This window comes from Anticarsia gemmatalis, chromosome 30 (assembly GCF_050436995.1).
Source record: "Anticarsia gemmatalis isolate Benzon Research Colony breed Stoneville strain chromosome 30, ilAntGemm2 primary, whole genome shotgun sequence".
Lineage (NCBI taxonomy): Eukaryota > Metazoa > Arthropoda > Insecta > Lepidoptera > Erebidae > Anticarsia > Anticarsia gemmatalis.
The window spans coordinates 4,893,460-4,912,827 of NC_134774.1; the positions used below are offsets into that span (position 1 = coordinate 4,893,460).

At 35.6% G+C, this 19,368-nt stretch overlaps 1 protein-coding gene across 1 annotated transcript in view; it reads right to left on the bottom strand.

Annotated features, from left to right (window-relative positions):
• LOC142985401 (cytoplasmic aconitate hydratase-like) overlaps positions 1–19,368 on the bottom strand; it is a 58,108-nt gene that overhangs the window by 12,044 nt on the left and 26,696 nt on the right. The window contains exons 12-15 of the mRNA XM_076133536.1: positions 4,448–4,610; positions 3,643–3,743; positions 2,790–2,909; positions 2,305–2,461 (exon numbers count right to left, since the gene is read on the bottom strand). Coding sequence (XP_075989651.1) covers positions 2,305–2,461; positions 2,790–2,909; positions 3,643–3,743; positions 4,448–4,610 — 541 coding nt within the window. The remainder of the gene's footprint in view (positions 1–2,304; positions 2,462–2,789; positions 2,910–3,642; positions 3,744–4,447; positions 4,611–19,368) is intronic.

Below are 19,368 nucleotides of genomic sequence, written 5' to 3' on the forward strand. Positions count from 1 at the left end.
AAAAGTACCAGGGGCTCATAACATACCTAGAGGTTGTTTCTCAAAGTCGATATTTATTGTTAGTCCCGGCTGTCATTCACAAAGCTCTTTGACAGTCGTTACCAGTAGTCAGAAGCTTGAAAGTCTGACAGTGTTACTTAGTATCGTGATATAACCTAGGTAAGGTTGTGGAGGTCTGATAGACAGTCGCTGCATGTACAATACTGGTATTCAGCTGCATCCGGTGAGACTGGAAGCCGACTACAACATAATTTGGAGAAAAGGCTAAGCTGGTTCGAACGAATGCCACGAATTTAACCTTAAAAAACCTTCAGAAACTTAAAACGTATTAACAAAATCTGCTACAAAAGTACCAGGAGCTCATAACATACCTAGAGGTTGTTTCTCAAAGAGTTTATTTAGGTTTAAATTGTTTCTCATATAACCTTATAAAACCTTTAGAAACTTAAAACGTACTAACAAAATCTGCTACAAAAGTACCAGGACCACATAACATACCTAGAGGTTGTTTCTCAAAGTCGATATCCACAGTCCCGGCGAGCGCGTACGCTATGACCAGCAGGGGAGAGGCCAGGTAGTTAGCTCTGGAGTTATTATACCATACTATACAGACCCTAAGGAACATACCCTTTGACACTAAGGGTTTAATAGCGAATAGAAATGGGTAAGAGGGATATATAATACACCACTTTTTAAGAAATTATAAGGGAAGAAAGTGTGAAATGATTTTGAAAGTACCAGGAGTATATTATAATATAAGAGGAGTCTTTCTTTACTTATTCACATATTAATATAGAAGTGTTATTTAAAAATGTTAGTTAAGTTACTTATGCCCGATTTCTGAGGTACATTTAGCGGTAGTTTATCTATATAAAAGTGTATTTTTATATGAGTTTCAACGCTATTGAATAGATAAACTACCGCTAAATGTGTCTCAGAAATCGGGTGTTATAAAGACACAATGCGATAGCGCACATAGTGACAGGTTGTGGGTTCAAATCCCACGCATTTAACCTTAAAAAAACCTTTAAAAACTTAAAACGTATTAACAAAATCTGCTTCAAAAGTACCAGGGCCACATAACATACCTAGAGGTTGTTTCTCAAAGTCGATGTCGACAGTCCCGGCGAGCGCGTACGCTATGACCAGCAGGGGAGAGGCCAGGTAGTTAGCTCTCGTGTTACTATACCCTACTATACAGACCCTAAGCAACCCTTTAACACTAAGGGTACAATAGCGAATTGAAATGGGTAAGTGAGGTGGAAAGAAAACACTACATTTTAAGAAAATATAGGGGAAGAAAATGTTTAACGATTTTGAAAGTACCAGGAACACATATTTATGAAGGAGTCTTAATTAAAAATGTCAATTAGGTTTCTTATAAAAGACAAAATGAGTTTGAAAAAGGAGATAGTTTTAAAGATAGCGTACTTAAGTAATATCCAAAGTAGATTATGGGTTCAAATCCCATGAATTTAACCTTAAAAAAACTTGAGAAACTTAACGTTTAGAAACTTAACTTAACGTATTACCAAAATCTGCTACAAAAGTACCAGGAGCTCATAACATACCTAGAAGTTGTTTCTCAAAGTATTTTAGGTTTAGTTTGTTTCTCATTTAACCTTAAAAAACCTTTAGAAACTTAAAACGTACTAACAAAATCTGCTACAAAAGTACCAGGTTCACATAACATACCTAGAGGTTGTTTCTCAAAGTCGATGTCGACAGTCCCGGCGAGGGCGTACGCTATGACCAGCAGGGGCGAGGCCAGGTAGTTAACTCGTGTTACTATACCCTACTATACAGACCCTAAGGAACATACCCTTTGACACTAAGGGTGCAATAGCGAATAGAAATGGGTAAGAGGGGTATAGAATACAACACTTTTTAAGAAAATATAGGGGAAGAAAGTGTTAAATGATTTTGAAAGTACTAGGAACACATATCAGTGTAGGAGTCTTATTTAAAAATGTCAATTACGTTTCTTATAAAAGACAAAATGAGTCTGAAAAAGGAGCTATTTTAAAGATAGCGTATTAAGTAAATGTTTAAAGTAGATTATGGGTTCAAATCGCCACGCATTTAACCTTAAAAAACTTTAGAAACTTAACGTTTAGAAACTTAACTTAACGTATTACCAAAATCTGCTACAAAAGTACCAGGAGCTCATAACATACCTAGAGGTTGTTTCTCAAAGAGTTTATTTAGGTTTAAATTGTTTCTCATATAACCTTAAAAAACCTTAAGAAACTTAAAATGTATTAACAAAATCTGCTACAAAAGTACCAGGGCCACATAACATACCTAGAGGTTGTTTCTCAAAGTCGATGTCGACAGTCCCGGCGAGCGCGTACGCTATCACCAGCAGGGGAGAGGCTAGGTAGTTAGCTCTCGTGTTGGGATGGATGCGACCCTCGAAGTTCCTGTTGCCTGAGAGAACTCCGCAGCAGACGAGCTCGTTCTGGAGACAATATACATCATCTATACTAATATTATAAAGCTAAAGAGTTTGTTTGAACACGCTAATCTCAGGAACTACTGGTCCGATTTGAAAAATTCTTTCAGTGTTAGATAGCCCATTTATCGAGGAAGGCTATAGGCTATATATCATGACGCTACGACCAATAGGAGCAGAGTACCAGTGAAAAATGTTATAAAAACGGGGAAAATTTTGACCCATTATTTATGTGACGCAAGCGAAGTTGCGCGGGTCAGCTGGTTATAAATAAAAATGAATTATGCATCTTCAAATAAATAAAATAATAATAAGAATATAATCAATAAATTACCTTTTCAATAGTATTAGCAATATTGTCATCAATAGGTCCAGAATTGCCAATACAGGTCATACACCCATACCCCACGATGTTGAATCCTAACTTCTCCAAATACGGGACCACACCAGATTCCTGAAAAATTTAGAAAATAATTAAAAAAACCGGCCAAGTGCGAGTCGGACGCAAGAAGGAAGAAAAAATACGATAAAATCACGTTTATTGTATGGAGACCCCCCTTAATATATCATCATCATCATCATCTCAGCCGGGAATCGTCCACTGCTGGACAAAGGCCTCCCCCATCGAGCGCCAATAGGACCGGTCCTGGGCCGCCCTCATCCATCGGACTCCGGCAACCCTTATCAGGTCGTCGGTCCATTCCTTAATATATAATTTTTTGTATTTGTTGTTATAGCGGCAACGGAAAACATCATTTGTGTTTCAGCTTTCTAGCTATCACGGTTTATGAGATACAGCCTGGAGACAGACAGACAGCGGAGGCTTAGTAATAGGATTCCTTTTTTACATTTTAGGTATGGAACCCTAAAAAGTGGGAAGCAGTCTGCCCAGCAGTGGGACATTCAATCAGACTAAGAAAAAAATAGCAATACAGCAATATTAAAAAACTAGCGAGACTATGTCCGCGTAGTTTGTGACTTAGGACAGATTTTTTATACAAACTTTCATCCCCCATTTTATCCCCTTAGGGGGTGGAATTTGTCAAAATATTTTCTTAGCGGATGTCTACGTCATAACATGTACCTGCATGACAAATGTCAGCTCGATCCGTCCAGTGGTTAGTGCTGTGCGTTGATAGATCACTATGTCAGTCAGTCACCTTTGAGTTAGATTATGAAATACTTACTCTAAGATAGTAAGTGACTACTCCAGACCCAGGTGATAAAGAAGTCTTGATGTATGGTAGCACACTCAAGCCGTTTTCAACAGCTTTCTTGGCTAGGAGACCTGCAAAGAAGAATTAAAGTGGTCAGTTTCATTGAAAAGCTCAATCCCCACTCTTTCCACTCTTTAAAGAGACTCCCTTTCTCCCTACGTTAGTTACAGATAAAACTACCAGGTACACAGTAAGTAGGAAAAGATTGCTTAATGCAATAACCACAAAATAATCCTTCATGAATGTTTATAAAAGTACCAGGCTTTTAGAATGATAGAAGAGTTATCTAGATATCAATCTCTAAACCTAAGACTAATTTTATGAAACGGGAGTACCAGGCTCGCAGTAAATGCGAAGAGATTATCAAAACCCGCTTACTATGACATACTCCTTACTGCTAGAAAAGGACAGAGCTATACAGACTCTATAGCGCTGTCCCTCTTACACATGAACAAACTTTACAGCCTCGTCTCAAAAGTCTCTTGCTTGCACTTTCAAGATACTATTCTAGTAAGAATGGACGATGATTAAGATCTACCTAAAGATCTGCCTGTAGAAAAGGACAGAGCTATACAAACTCCTTAGCGCTGTCCCTTTCTTACACCTGCTCATGAACCAGGAAATTTCTAGAACAAACTTACTTCCCTGAACTCCCAATGTAACTAGGCTAGCAGAGACGACGAGAAAGTCTTCTTAAACACTATCAGATGTTAGAAAAGGACAGAGCTATACAGATTCTATAGCGCTATCCCTTTCTCACAGGAGCGTCACTCACCAGCTCCCAGCATGACGCTCGGGTTGGACGTGTTGGTGCAGGACGTGATGGCAGCTATGATGACTGAGCCGTGCGTGATGCTGTACGTCTGTCCGTCTGAGTAGCTGAAACTGCCTGATGATGAGAGCTGGGCTGGAGATAGGCCGTAGCCTTTGAAGCCGACCTGGAAACAAAAATTATGATTTTAGTATACATACGTACATATATTGTGTACATAAGCAGTGATAGCCGAGTGGTATAAGTTGACACCTCCCACTCAAGTGGTCGCAGGTTCGAACCCGAGGCACCACACCAATGACTTTTCGAAATTATATGTGTATTAGAAATAATTATCACATGCTCTAACGGTGAAGGAAAACATCGTGATGTAACCTTGCATGCCTAAAATTTGTTTAATACATTTATTGAGGGCATGCAAAGTCCCCAACCGCACTTGGTCAGCGTGGTGGACTCAAGGCCTAAACCCTCTCCTCATTACGGGAGGAGACCCTTGCCCAGCAGTGGGACAGTAATGGGTTAAATTTATTTATTTATACATACAAGATTAGACTTTATTACTCGACGGACTAGATAATTTTTAGTTAACAACAGCCGCGCGAATCGATCTCTGAGGTTAAGCTACGCTTGCCGAGGTTGTTCTGTGGATGGGTGACCATCTTATACATATTAATTTCCTCCGTGTTTCGGAAGGCACGTTAAATTGTGGGCCCCGGCTGTCATTTTCGAAGATCTTTGACAGTCGTTAACAGTAGTCAGAAGCTTGGAAGTCTCACAACTAGTCTTACTTAGTATCGTGTTATAAGTCAATGCGGTTTTTTTATAGATAGGGTGGTTCAAGAGAAAGACTTATATGTAAAAGTTTTTTTAAATAACTGTATAAAGCGGGCGAAGCCGGGGCGGGCCCCTAGTATATAAACATACTTATATACTTGTAAATACATACTTATATAGATACATTAACAAGCTCAGAACAGATACTCGTGCTCATCACACTAATATTTGTCCCGGGTGGAAGTCACCACACGCGGCGCTACGGTTATTGCGACAAGTGACCACGTTAACCACTGCGAAAAACATGCAGTGCAATTTTTACTTCCTTATACTTGAAATCGTGATGTTTTCAACATAATATTAAGTATGTATTAACAACAATTATTGTTATAAAGTTCCGCTAGTTTGCATTTTAGACGACCTTGCATCGTCAGCATTTTAAGTTACATCGATCGAATGAGCACAAATTATCATGTTTATACATACAATATAATTTATTTGTCTTTACTTGCTTCAATAATATTACTAATGTTTCCATTTTTCACCACACACACACACACACACACCGCATTATTTGTCCAATCAAAATCTGATTCTCGGGTTTGGCAAAGAGTTGGGTTTCAGTTCTCATTTGAATATAAATCAAATCAAATCAAATCATTCATTCATTTAGGTCAAATGCTGACACTTATGATAGTCAATGATACAGAGAGTGAATTTACCGCCAGTTCGGAAGAGCCAATGATAAGAGCTGCCAACACCTGGACAATCTTTTTAATCACCAAATGGTTTTAACAATATTTATGCTTGGTATAAATCATTGATGACGTAAGTAGCTGCTACCTACCAACACTACCGAACACACTTTAAATATACTCAACAGTAGCCCGGAGTTAGTGTCCGGTATATGGCAAAGACTCACCCCCTATGACATGGCAATAACATTAAAATAATATGGGTGTTAGGCTAAAACCTAACTAAGTAACCTTTAATAATAATGTAATGTCCTCCTAGCCGATATACGGCTACGGCGGTCAGTTTCATTGAAACTGGCCATCTGTGCAGGACTTTGTTTATAGTGTCCAAGTGTGTGCACAATACACAGGTACACTCTCTATTCCATAACTCTCATAGTTTGGTGGGACGGATAACCGACACGACCAGAGAGAGGTCAGGCGCAGGACCGACGGCTTTACGTGCTCTCCGAGGCACGGAGGTCTTCGACCTCAACTTCCCAACTCCGGGCATCTCTAAGAAATTCTCAACAGAAAATCTCAGAAAAGACTTTTTGGCCCGACCCAGGATTCGAACCCGAGACCTCTCGCACGGCAGCCGCATATACTACCGACCGCGCCACAGAGGCAGTCAAGTTTTACTGAGCTAGTCACTGGATGAAAAAGGTTTTTTATAAAAAAGAAAACTACATTGAAATCGCTGCATCCGTTCGGAAGTTATGATGCCACAGACAGACAGACAGACACACACACACAGACACGTCAAACTTATAACACCCCTCTGTTTGCGTCGGGGGTTAAAAAGAATATGCGAACGGGTTGTCTAAAAAAATTCAGTGCAGAAAATAAATAATTAATAAGCCTTTGCCCGCGACTTCGTTCGTCTGCGTGGTTGGTGACTTAAGATAGAATTTTCATACAAACTAACATCCACTATTTTATCCCCTTAGGGGTAGAATTGATTAAAATCCTTTCTTAGCGGATGTCTACGTCATAACATGTACCTGCATGTCAAATGTCAGCTCGATCTGTCCAGTGGTTTGTACTATGCGTTGATAGATCACTATGTCAGTCAGACACCTTTAAGTTACATATTTTTAGAAGATAGATAAATTAACTTTATATTACAATACCTTAAGGTCTAACAGGCGTGATACTATGTATGTTTGACATACAAACAAACAAAAAACATTAATATTATAGTAAGTATCAACAAGGAACTAAAATGTCTTCCATCAGCATTTCTCTCTTATATTAAACACTGATTGAAAACCTGACACACATTTCAGTACATTATGTGTGCCAAATAACAATGTGATCATTTGACAGTGTATAGTGACATTTTGACAGTGTTAGTGCCAAAAATATAGCTTTAAATAGGGGTAAGTGTTTTTTATCTATACTAATGTTATAAAGCTGAAGAGTTTGTTTGAACGCGCTAATCTCAGGAACTATTGGTTCGATTTGAAAAATTCTTTCAGTGTTAGATAGGATTTATCGAAGGTTATATAACATCACGCTACGACCAATAGGAGCAGAGTACCAGTAAAAAATGTTACAAAAGCGGGGAAAATTTTGACCCATTCTCTTTAATGTGACGCAAGCGAAGTTGCGCGGGTCAGTTAGATTTTTATAAACTGACTGTCAAAGATTTATGAAAACTACAGCCGGGAGCCACGATTTAAAGTGCCTTCCGAAACATGCAGGAACTCGGTATGTATAAGATGGTCACCGATCCACAGAACAACCTCGGCAAGTGTTGCTTAACCTCAGAGATCGATCAGCGCGGCTGTTGTGTTGTCTCGGGTACGAGCCTTCGACCACTTACGTGGGAGACGCTACTTAAAACCACTGGGCTATCACTGCTCATTAGGAAAATCTCTCTCTCTTCTTATGGTTAGTGGTCAACCTAGTGTCAAAGTTGTTCAAGCCCGAAAGCTTTGACATGGCTTAACAACTGTTATCTTAATTGACAACAACCGGGACCGACTTTTTACGTGCCCTCCGAAGCACGGAGAAGCCCAGTTTAAATACCACTATGCGGTCACCCATCTATGGAATGACCACGCCAAGGTTTGCTTAACCCACAGATCGTTTACCGCACAAAACAGGCATAGCCGGATCATAAACTAATGCGTTTAACTTAATGAGATTAGTTACGTATTATCTTAATTACGCTTTTTACTAAACGAGTGTATGCAGGTTGATATAATAAAGTAATTATTACAATTCTTAATGATTATTGCTTATTTATAATTAGTTTACGAAATCACAGGTTAATTTTAAATGAATCATCGATTTAATTATTATATTTTTATATTATCATTCTTATTTATTACTAGCTGACCCGCGCAACTTCGCTTGCGTCACATAAGAGAGAATGTGACAGAATTTTCCCCGTTTTTGTAAATTTTTTTATTCGTACTCTGCTCCTATTGGTTGTAGCGTGATGATATATAGCCTATATCCTTCCTCGATAAATGGGCTATCTAACACTGAAAGAATTTTTCAAATCGGACCAGTAGTTCCTGAGATTAGCGCGTTCAAACAAACAAACAAACAATCAAACAAACAAACAAACAAACTCTTCAGCTTTATAATATTAGTATAGATAGTGAACTATATTTGAAAGTTTAGAAAAAAAGACAACTCTCGCACTAAGAATTTGGGTCGCGGGGACTTTTACAAACTAATAACTATAATTATAATTGTTCTGTGTGGGTATCGAACCCACGACCTCCCAACGCAATGGTAGCGGTATGGCGACCTAATCCACTGCGCCACGGAGGCAGTAAAAAAATTAATTCCCTATTTCAGCATTTAAGGGGATTGTTTTTGAAAAACCAGCCAAGTGCAAGTTCGAATCTCACTTGAAGGATTCTGTACCATCATCTTATTATTATTGGGCAAAAAAATCGAAAGAAAAAACCGTTTATTGTATGGGGACCCCCTTAATATTTAACTTTTAAAATGTTTAGTAATCGGAAATTAGAACAGAAATCCATAATTTGTGTAAATTTCAGTTTCCTAGCTATTACGGTTCATGAGATACAGACAGACAGACAGCGAAGTCTGGTTTTCCTATGGAACTCTAAATAGTAGCATAGCATGTAATTGAACTGTTTTCATGTTATTTTCATGAAAATCAGCTTAGCTTAATATTCTAACTATAAGACTTATATTAAACTTTATGTATTAATTTATTTGAATAAAAATTGAAATTGAGCTTTTAAGTCGTAATAAATAGACAGATTGACATATTTATTATTTTTTTTTAATGAGGTATCTACTTTTTGAAGATATTCTCATTATAATAACAATCTAGTCTTATGACTAATAAGTAATTTGTTTCTAACTTAATTTTCTAAATCTATACTAATATTATAAAGCTGAAAAGTTTGTTTGTTTGTTTGAACGCGCTAATCTCAAGAACTACTGGTCCGATTTGAAAAATTATTTCAGTGTCAGATAGACCAACTATCGAGGAAGGCTTTAGGCTATATAACATCACGCTACGGCCATTAGGAGCGGAGTAGCAACGAAAAATGATACAAAAACGGGGAAAATTATGACCCATTCTCTCTTATGTAACGCAAGCGAAGTTGCGCGGATCAGCTAGTGTTATATGTAATTGATACAACAATCTATTATCAATTAGACCACATACCTTAGATAAATTGACCACAATTGAATCATTATATTATCAGCTACACCACAAAATGATTAAATTCAAATTAATTGATATATTTTACGGTATTTTATTGGTATTTTAAATACATGATGTTCTTCTATAAAGGTAGTTAAAATAGAGGTTTGAGTCTACTAATACTAAAAAGCTGAAGAGTTTGTTTGAACGCGCTAATCTCAGGAACTACTGGTCCGATTTGAAAAATTATTTCAATGTTAGATAGCCCATTTATCGAGGAAGGCTATAGGCCATATCATCACGCTAAGACCATAAGGAGCAGATTACCAGTAAAAAATGTTACAAAAACGGGGAAAATGTTGACCCATACTCTCTTATGCGACGCAAGCGAAGTTGCGCGGGTCAGCTAGTTTGGTATATAGGTAGCTGAAAACCCAGAATAACACATAGGCTACTTTTTATCTCGGAGTTCTCGAGGGATCGGGATTTACACGGAAAGGGTTTCCACGCGGACGAAGTCGCGGACGGCTACTAGTATAGATATAATTTAATAAAATACCTATTTTATTACTTTAAATCACTCCGTATATGGTTAGAAACCACATATAGATAAAAATATCATTTAGCATCCTTTATAAGTAAGAAGAATAACAATTAATAATATTATTTTGATTTATACTTCAATACATATAAGTGTTAATTTTCATAAAAGTATTACTCGCGTAACCTAAAAGTGTATATATTATTTATTTAAACAACAATAAAAATTATATAAATAGTTTTTAAAATATAATTATACTAGTTTTTTCCCGCGATTACGTCCGCGTAAAAAAAAATCCCTGGGGCAAAAGTATCCTATGTGTTAATACAGATTATATACTATCTGTGTATCAAAATTTCATTAAAATCTGTCCAATAGTTTTTTCGTGAAAGAGTAACAAACATCGGCAACTTAACTAAACTTAACGTAACTTCGTCCGCGTGGAAACCCTTCCCGTGTAAATCCCAATCCCTCGGGAACTCCGGGGTAAAAAGATAGCCTTTGTGTTATTTTTGGTCTTCAAGTACCTATATACCAAATTTCATCGTAATCGATTCAGTAGTATTTGCGCGAAAGAGTAACAAACATCCATACATACATTCATTCTCACGAAATTACGTATTTATAATTTTAGTAGGAGTAGGATTGATAATTTTAATCTAAATAAAAAATATCTCTTTTATAACATATTCCTGGCGCATTATTATTAATTTACTAAAACATTCTCTTCGTCGCCATTTTGAATTTAACGTCAAAATAATGTTTTTCGTTATTATAGATTGGTATATCAATTTTCTAAAGATATTAATTTCAGATTTCCCTGATGCTTACAAAGATAATTATTTATATTACATAGATTACTTTGTTAATAATACTATGATATTTTAATTCTATCTATCGTATGGTTAGTGGTCAACCTAGTGTTAAAGTTTTTTAAGCCCAAAAGGCCTTTGACATGGCTTAACGACTGTTATCTTAATTGACAACAACCGGGACCGACGTTTTACGTGCACGAAGCACGGAGACGTTCAGTTCAAATACCACTATGCGGTCACCCATCTATAGAATGACCGTGCCAATGGTTGCTTAACCCACAGATCGTTTACCGACCGGTGGGCACAACTGGCTATGAGCGCCTCATACTTTAATTAATTTTGTTATTAAATGTTTTGCCAAAAGTCCGATCGCAGAGGCTGTCATTTTATTAGTTTACTGGCTTTTGCCCGCGATTTCGTTCGCGTGGTTTGTGACATAGGCCGCAATTTTCATACAAACTTTCATACCGTATTGTATCCCCTTGGGGGTAGAATTGATCAAAATCCTTTCTTAGCGGATGTCTACGTCATAACATGTACCTGCATGACAAATGTCAGCTCGATCCGTCCAGTGGTTTGTGCTGTGCGTTGATAGATCACTATGTCAGTTAGTCATAAAAATAACTTTTTATTTCAGGTTTTTGAAACTCAGTTATATTATTTGGTGTGTTTGCTTATGAAATGAAAATATAATATATCATAAAGCTAATTCACTAAATAATATCGCTGAGAAATATCTACTTTACAACGAACTTCAAACTGGCAATACCGACTTCAATTTGGCCAAGAATAGCTTCCGACTTCAATTTGGCTATGAATAGCTATCGACTTAAAAATGGCTTAGAATAGCTATCGACTTAAAAATAGTTAAGAATAGCTATCGACTTCAATTTGGCTTAGAAAAAATATCTACATAAAAATGGTTGATAACAACTACAAATTTAAGTGGGTAAAAATGGCTTCCAACTTTAAATTGACTACGATAGCCGTCGAATTTTATTGTACAAATTAACTACTGATGTCAAAATGGCTAATACACCAACAGGTTTTTAATGTAAAGTCTGCTAAGTATATCTATACTAATATTATAAAGCTGAAGAGTTTGCTTGTTTGTTTGATTGTTTGTTTGTTTGTTTGTTTGTTTGTTTGTTTGAACGCGCTAATCTCAGGAACTACTGGTCCGATTTGAAAAATTCTTTCAGTGTTAGATAGACCATTTATCGAGGAAGGTTTTAGGCTATATAACATCACGCTACGGCCATAAGGAGCGGAGTAGCAACGAAAAATGTTACAAAAACGGGGAATTTTTTTCATTATTTCTTATGTGACGCAAGCGAAGTTGCGCGGGTCAGCTATTTATAATAAAATTATGTTTTGCTCAAAATATTAATATAAAATAAGTAATGCTATAAAGAACATACCAACTTATATGTTAACTAGGTGGCACTGTATCAATAAATGAGTTTGGTCATCCAAATAAATAGAAAATGTTTTCAAGAAATGTCTTTATATGTATGTGAAACAGTGGTTGATGTATATTATATTATTGTATTTAATGAAATCTATATACCTTAGATATAAGATTGTTATAAGATAACAAATTTTATGTAGTAATAATGTCTTTTATTTCTTCCTGACTTCTAAGCTTAAATTGGAAACTGGATAATAATAAAAAAATACTTTATTTTTCTAAGTGGCCGACGGTTCGAACGCGAAATAACACACCAATGACTTTTCCAAGTGATGTGTGTATAAGAAATAATGATCACTTGTTCCAACGGTGAAGGAAAACATCGTGATGCAACCTTGCATGCCTGAGAGTTGTTTAGAACATTTCTTGAAGGTATGCAAAGTCCCCGCACTTGGTCAGCGTGGTGTACTCAAGGCCTAACCCCTCCCTCATTACGGGAGAAGACCCTTGCCCAGCAGTGGAACATTTTTTTTTTGTTCTATTGTTCAAAAACAATACATTCAAGCACCTTATTTTTCTATTCTAATCCCATTAAGACAATAGGTGTCAAAATACTTCAAAAAGTAATTAGTAAATGACTTTATTGACTAATTAATAATCGTGGTGTAAGCTCTGATTAGTAATACAGTGTTTTGTCACTTTCAATCAATTTAGAAACTGTATATGAGTGAAAAAGACAGAAGAGCTCGTGGCTAAGTAAGCAAGGATCAGTCTAGCCTTTCTTCCAACTATGTTGTAGTCAGCTTCCAGTCTCACCGGATGCAGCTGAATACCAGTATTGTACATACAGCGACTGTCTATCAGACCTCCACAACACAGTTACCGGACTTATAACACGATACTAAGACTGGTTGTCAGACTTTCAAGCTTCTGACTACTGTTAACGATAGTACTAAGCGTAATCCCTTAATGACTTTTAATTACTTCTATTCTTTAACTAATTAGTTGTAATAAGTAATTTTTAAACTAGCTAATGACTTTCATATAAATATTGGAACTTTATGAAATATAAATCAGTACACTTTTAGCTTTGCTTGTAGTAACATGTAACTACTGAAAAAGTCGTGAAAGTTTCATAATTTCAGAACAAATACTGTAAAGTCATAAGTTTTTAGAAAATTGTGGATAACTTTTTCTTTTGGTAAATATAATAGCAGTGATAGCCGAGTGGTATAAGTTGGTACCACGCAAGTGGTCGACGGTTCGAACAAGGCAACACACCAATGACTTTTCCAAGTTATGTGTGTATTAGAAATAATGATCACTTGTTACAACGGTGAAGGAAAACATCGTGATGCAACCTTGCATGCCTGAAAGTTCTAAGTTCTTGAAGGTATACAAAGTCTCACTTGGTCAGCGTGGTGGTCTCAAGGCCTAACCCTTCCCTCATTACGGGAGGAGACCATTGCCCAGCAGTGGGACAGTAATGGGTTAAAATTATTTTGTTTTATAATATATCTTATTGTATATGGGTGAGAAATCGCCAGAGTACAGAAATGTCATTTAGAGATAGTCGTCATTCACTCAGTAGACATGTTTTCATTCTGTCACTGGGTGTAGTGATGATTGTCACTTAATGACAATAAATTGACGATTTTATTATACTTTTTATTCCCTTTTTTTAACAAGATATTTAGCGTCTTTATTATATTTTAGCCATGGCTTATTATACTATTTTCTTCTCTATGGTCTCTTCTTACCCATGGGAAAAAATACGAGATTTTATATTGTATGTAACTATGTACTTATGTATGTCTTACAAGAATAGTTGTCATTCACTCAGTAGACATGTTTATAATTCTGTCACTGGGTGTGTGATGACTATTTTTGTGAGGCAATAACATCATGATAAATACTATTATGACAAGTGGCGAACTAAAGTTACGTCTGTCGTTTAGAGATAGTTGTCATTCACTCAGTTACATGTTTATAATTCTGTCACTGGGAGCGTGATGATTGTCACTTAATGACAATGTACATCACTTTTTTTACTCTACTGTATTGTACAACACCCTCTTCAACGCAATTAAGTGTCAAAATCCTTTTAGCAATGAATAAAAACACATGTTTCGCGTCATTTAGAGACAGTCGTCACTCACTCAGTAGACATGTTTGTCGTTCTGTCACTGGGAGCGTGATGATTGTCACTTAATGACATTAAACTCACACCCTTATATTTTTTTGTTCAATCTTAGTGTTACATTGTTATTCCTTTTAGCAAAGTATATTGTTTTTTTATGTGCAGTTTAAGGTCTTATAAGAGTAGTAATCATTCACTCAGTAGACATGTTTATAATTCTGTCACTGGGTGTAGTGATTACTACTTTTGTAAGGCAAAATCATCAAAAATATTCAATTAAATAACCATTTCAGTGTTTTCTTGTTAGAAGAAACCCGACGCGTACTGGAGTTGTCATTGAGAGACAGTTGTCATTCACTCAGTAGACATGTTGATTATTTCTGTCACTGGGAGTGTGATGATTGTCACTTAATGACTCAAAATCTTTACTGTGTTCTACACTAATATGATAAAGTTTATATGTATGTACATCCTTCAATTATATCATAGAAATCGTTCACAGGTTTCATAGTATCACGCTACAAGTAACTAAAATAATCACAAACCCCCGGTTTCTGAGTACATTTAACGGTAGTTTATCTATTCAATAGCGTTTTCTTTTTGTATGAGTTTTGACGCTATTGAATAGATAAACTACCGTTAAATGGACCTCAGAAACCGGGGGTAAGAATACTGGTAAAATGACACTTTATAGCAGTAATCATTCACTCAGTAGACATGTTTTTAATTCTGTCACTGGGTGTAGTGATGACTGCTGTTGAGTGATCATCATCATCATCATCTTCCTTTTCTTTATAATTTCACAATTTAACTGCAGCAGATTATTTTATATGTCAATTAGAGACAGTCGTCATAAACTCAGTAGACATGTTTGTCAGTTCTGTCACTGGGAGTGTGATGATTGTCACTTAATGATAAAATCATCACTGTATTCTTGTGTATGTTTGCATTGTAAATACATTTTTATGACACTTTTTGTAGTCACATTCATAAGGCAGGTTATGTGCTATCTAATACTACGCTATGATAAACAGGAGCAGAGTAACCACCGAAAAATGTGAGCAAAAATGTCATTAAATAGTAGTTGTCACATATTCAGTAGACATGTTTTATAATTCTGTCACTGGGTGTAGTGATGACTGCTGTTTTATGATACAATCATCATCATTTAGACTTATTGCGATCTCAATGTAGCAGCGTGTCTTTAATGTCATTTAGAGACAGTTGTCACTCACTCAGTAGACATTTTGCCATTCTGTCACTGGGAGCGTGATGATTGTCACTTAATGACAGAAACCATCACCATATCATCATATTTTATCTTGCTAAATACATACATGTTTTTGTATTATTATTATGTGTTATTCTTACTAACAGGAAAGGTATCAATCGCAAAAGAATGGACTCAAGAAGTATATAATATTAGTTGTCATTCACTCAGTAGACATGTTTGTAATTCTGTCACTGGGTGTAGTGATAACTGTTGTTATATGCAACTGACAACAATTAAAATCAAGCAAATAAATATACTGAAACATATGAAAGGATACTGTTTATAACGATGTACTACAAAGCATTGAAAATTGTGTATTTTTGTGTTGCGACAATAATCGTGCTATTTTCAGGTTTACTGAAGAAAGAAGAAGTTTCGAGTCATTTAGAGACAGTTGTCATTCACTCAGTAGACATGTTTTCATTCTGTCACTGGGTGTAGTGATGATTGTCACTTAATGACAAAATTATCATCAATATTTTAATTTAAATGAAGAAAATATTGTCATTTAATGTCAGTAATCATTCACTCAGTAGACATGTGTTAGATTCTGTCACTGGGTGTAGTGATGACTGCTGTTGAGTGATCATTATCATCATCACCATCATCGTCATTGTTGATTATATTAAGCGTTTGTCTCTCATAATAACCAAGTTAACTGTTTGTACTTCGTTCAAAATAGTCATTTAGAGACAGTTGTCATTCACTCAGAAGACATGTTTTCATTCTGTCACTGGGAGTGTGATGATTGTTACTTAATGACAATGAACCAAAATCAATTATTAAATTACTTCTACGAATAGTAATTAACATTTGAATGTATATTGCAAATCTTACTAATGACATAATTATGAGACTGCAATTAGTGACTACCTTTAATGAGGTAACAGGTAAGGTGATTAAGAATTTGGTTTAAATAAGAGTTATATTTCAAAATTGCAATCAGTATTGTATTATCACTTGCTATAGCAACCGTGGTGCAGTGGTTAGTCGCCACGGCGCTACCATTGCGTCGGGAGGTCGTAGGATTGGTTCCCACACGGAACAATTATTTGTGCGATCCGCAAATAATTGTTTCATGTCTGGTTGTACTTTGTGTCCGTTGTTTGTATGTTTGTAAAAGTCCCCGCGACACAAGAGTAATTTCTTAATGCGAGAGTTGTCTTTTTAACAAAGAAAAATAAATGTAAGAATGTTTATATTAACAGCAATATTTTGTTGTTTCAGATTGTCCTGCGCAATACACAGGTACACTCTCTATTCCTTCACTCTCATAGTCCGGTGTGATGGATAACCGAGACGACCAATGAGACGATGATTTTAAAGTAAGTGAAAGTAATTGGTAAGTATACGTTTAAAGTTGTATTTATTTCAGTCACACTGTCATTTAGAGATAGTTGTCATTCACTCAGTAGACATGTTGATCATTCTGTCACTGGGTGTAGTGATGATTGTCACTTAATGACTAAATCATCGTCATTTATATGTGCTTCGATTAATTACTTTTTTATATTTCATAACCAAGGCGATTTAATTCTCATTGAATGTCAGTAATCATTCACTCAGTAGACATGTTTTATAATTCTGTCACTGGGTGTAGTGATGACTGCTGTCAAATGATCATCATCATCATCATCATCACCATTATAAATTATATGTTTTATATTGTTTTTCAATATTATCTTGTACAAGTAATTTCTTCGTTTAATTTTAATAATATTTACGTGTGATATATTATATTAAGTGCCAAGTAAAATATGTCATTTAATATCAGTAATCACTCACTCAGTAGACATGTTTAAAATTCTGTCACTGGGTGTAGTGATGACTGCTGTTGAGTGATCATCATCATAGACATTATTCAGTTTTATATGTCTCTCATCATTAAGAAGTTATTTTTGTGCATTATTTTAAAATACAGACATTTAGAGCTAGTCGGCACTCACTCAGTAGACATGTTTTCATTCTGTCACTGGGTGTAGTGATGATTGTCACTTAATGACAATTTCATCGAACATTTTTTAAGCATTTCTACAATATGATTGTATAATACTATTCCTGTATATAAATGAATCATGGGAAGTTTGTACTAAGTTGCGTTCTTTAGTCTCTACCTAGTACTATGTGAAAAATTTATAATATCATGTATCTATGTATACTATTCCTGTCTTTTCATGTCATTTAGTGTCAGTCGTCATTCACTCAGTAGACATGTTTATAATTCTGTCACTGGGTGATATGATTACTGTAACTTTAAGACAATTATCATCGTCATTTTAACTATAATTTTTTACCAAATGTTGTAAAAGATTCAATGCAAAAAAAGTGTAATAAAATGAAAATTTACAGTATTTTTTTGCGTGGGACAGTCTTTTAGAGACAGTTGTCATTCACTCAGTAGACATGTTTGTCATTCTGTCACTGGGTGTAGTGATGATTGTTATTAAATGACTGATCATCATCAGCATTTTGAATAATTGGATATGAAGAAAAAAAATCATATAATGTCAGTAATCATTCACTCAGTAGACATGTTTATAATTCTGTCACTGGGTGTAGTGATGACTGCTGTTATATGACACAATCAACATCATCATTGTTTTTAAATAAATAAAATAAATTTAACCCATTAATGTCCCACTGCTGGGCAAGGGTCTCCTCCCGTAATGAGGCAGGGTCTTTATTTTCCCAAATTTTACTGTCACTAATAACTAAATTACTTAAATGTGTGTAAATGCAATGTATTTATATACTAACTTTTAGCATTTTCAAGTCATTTATAGATAGTTGTCATTCACTCAGTAGACATGTTTGTCAATTCTGTCACTGGGTGATATGATTACTGTTTTTGAATGACTCGATCATCATCATCACTACAAATTATAAGGCTTGTGTTATTTCCAACATTCTGTTCTACAAGTAATTTTACTATTTAATTTTTATAATGTTTACGTGTGATTTTTATTTAGTGCGAAGTTAATTATGTCATTCAATGTCAGTTGTCATTCACTCAGTAGACATGTTTTATAATTCTGTCACTGGGTGTAGTGATGACTGTTGTTATATGATACAATCAGCATCATCACCATCAAAGCATTTCATTATCATATTTTTATTCACCCAAATTTACTCAATTATGTGTAAATATCATTTTTATTCTAAATTTCAGCATTTTCAAGTCGTTTTTGAGATAGTCGTCACTCACTCAGAAGACATGTTTGTCAATTCTGTCACTGGGAGCGTGATGATTGTCACTTAATGACTAAATCATCACCATTTTGTCATCACTATTATAATCTATATATATAAAAATGAAACCCGTTTCCTTGGTCACGGCATCACGCGTGAATGGCTGGACCGATTTTACTAATTCTTTTTGTGTTGTATTTGTTATTATTAGGAGAAGGTTCTTACGGAAAAAAATATTAAGAAAATCTCTCGGAAATGTTGAAGAATCGACATTTAATTTTGCATATTTTAGGTCGCCGGGTCAGCTAGTGTAAGATATAATGTGATTTATTTCTAGGTATATACACGAATCATTAGTAATCACTCACTCAGTAGACATGTTTATTATTCTGTCACTGGGT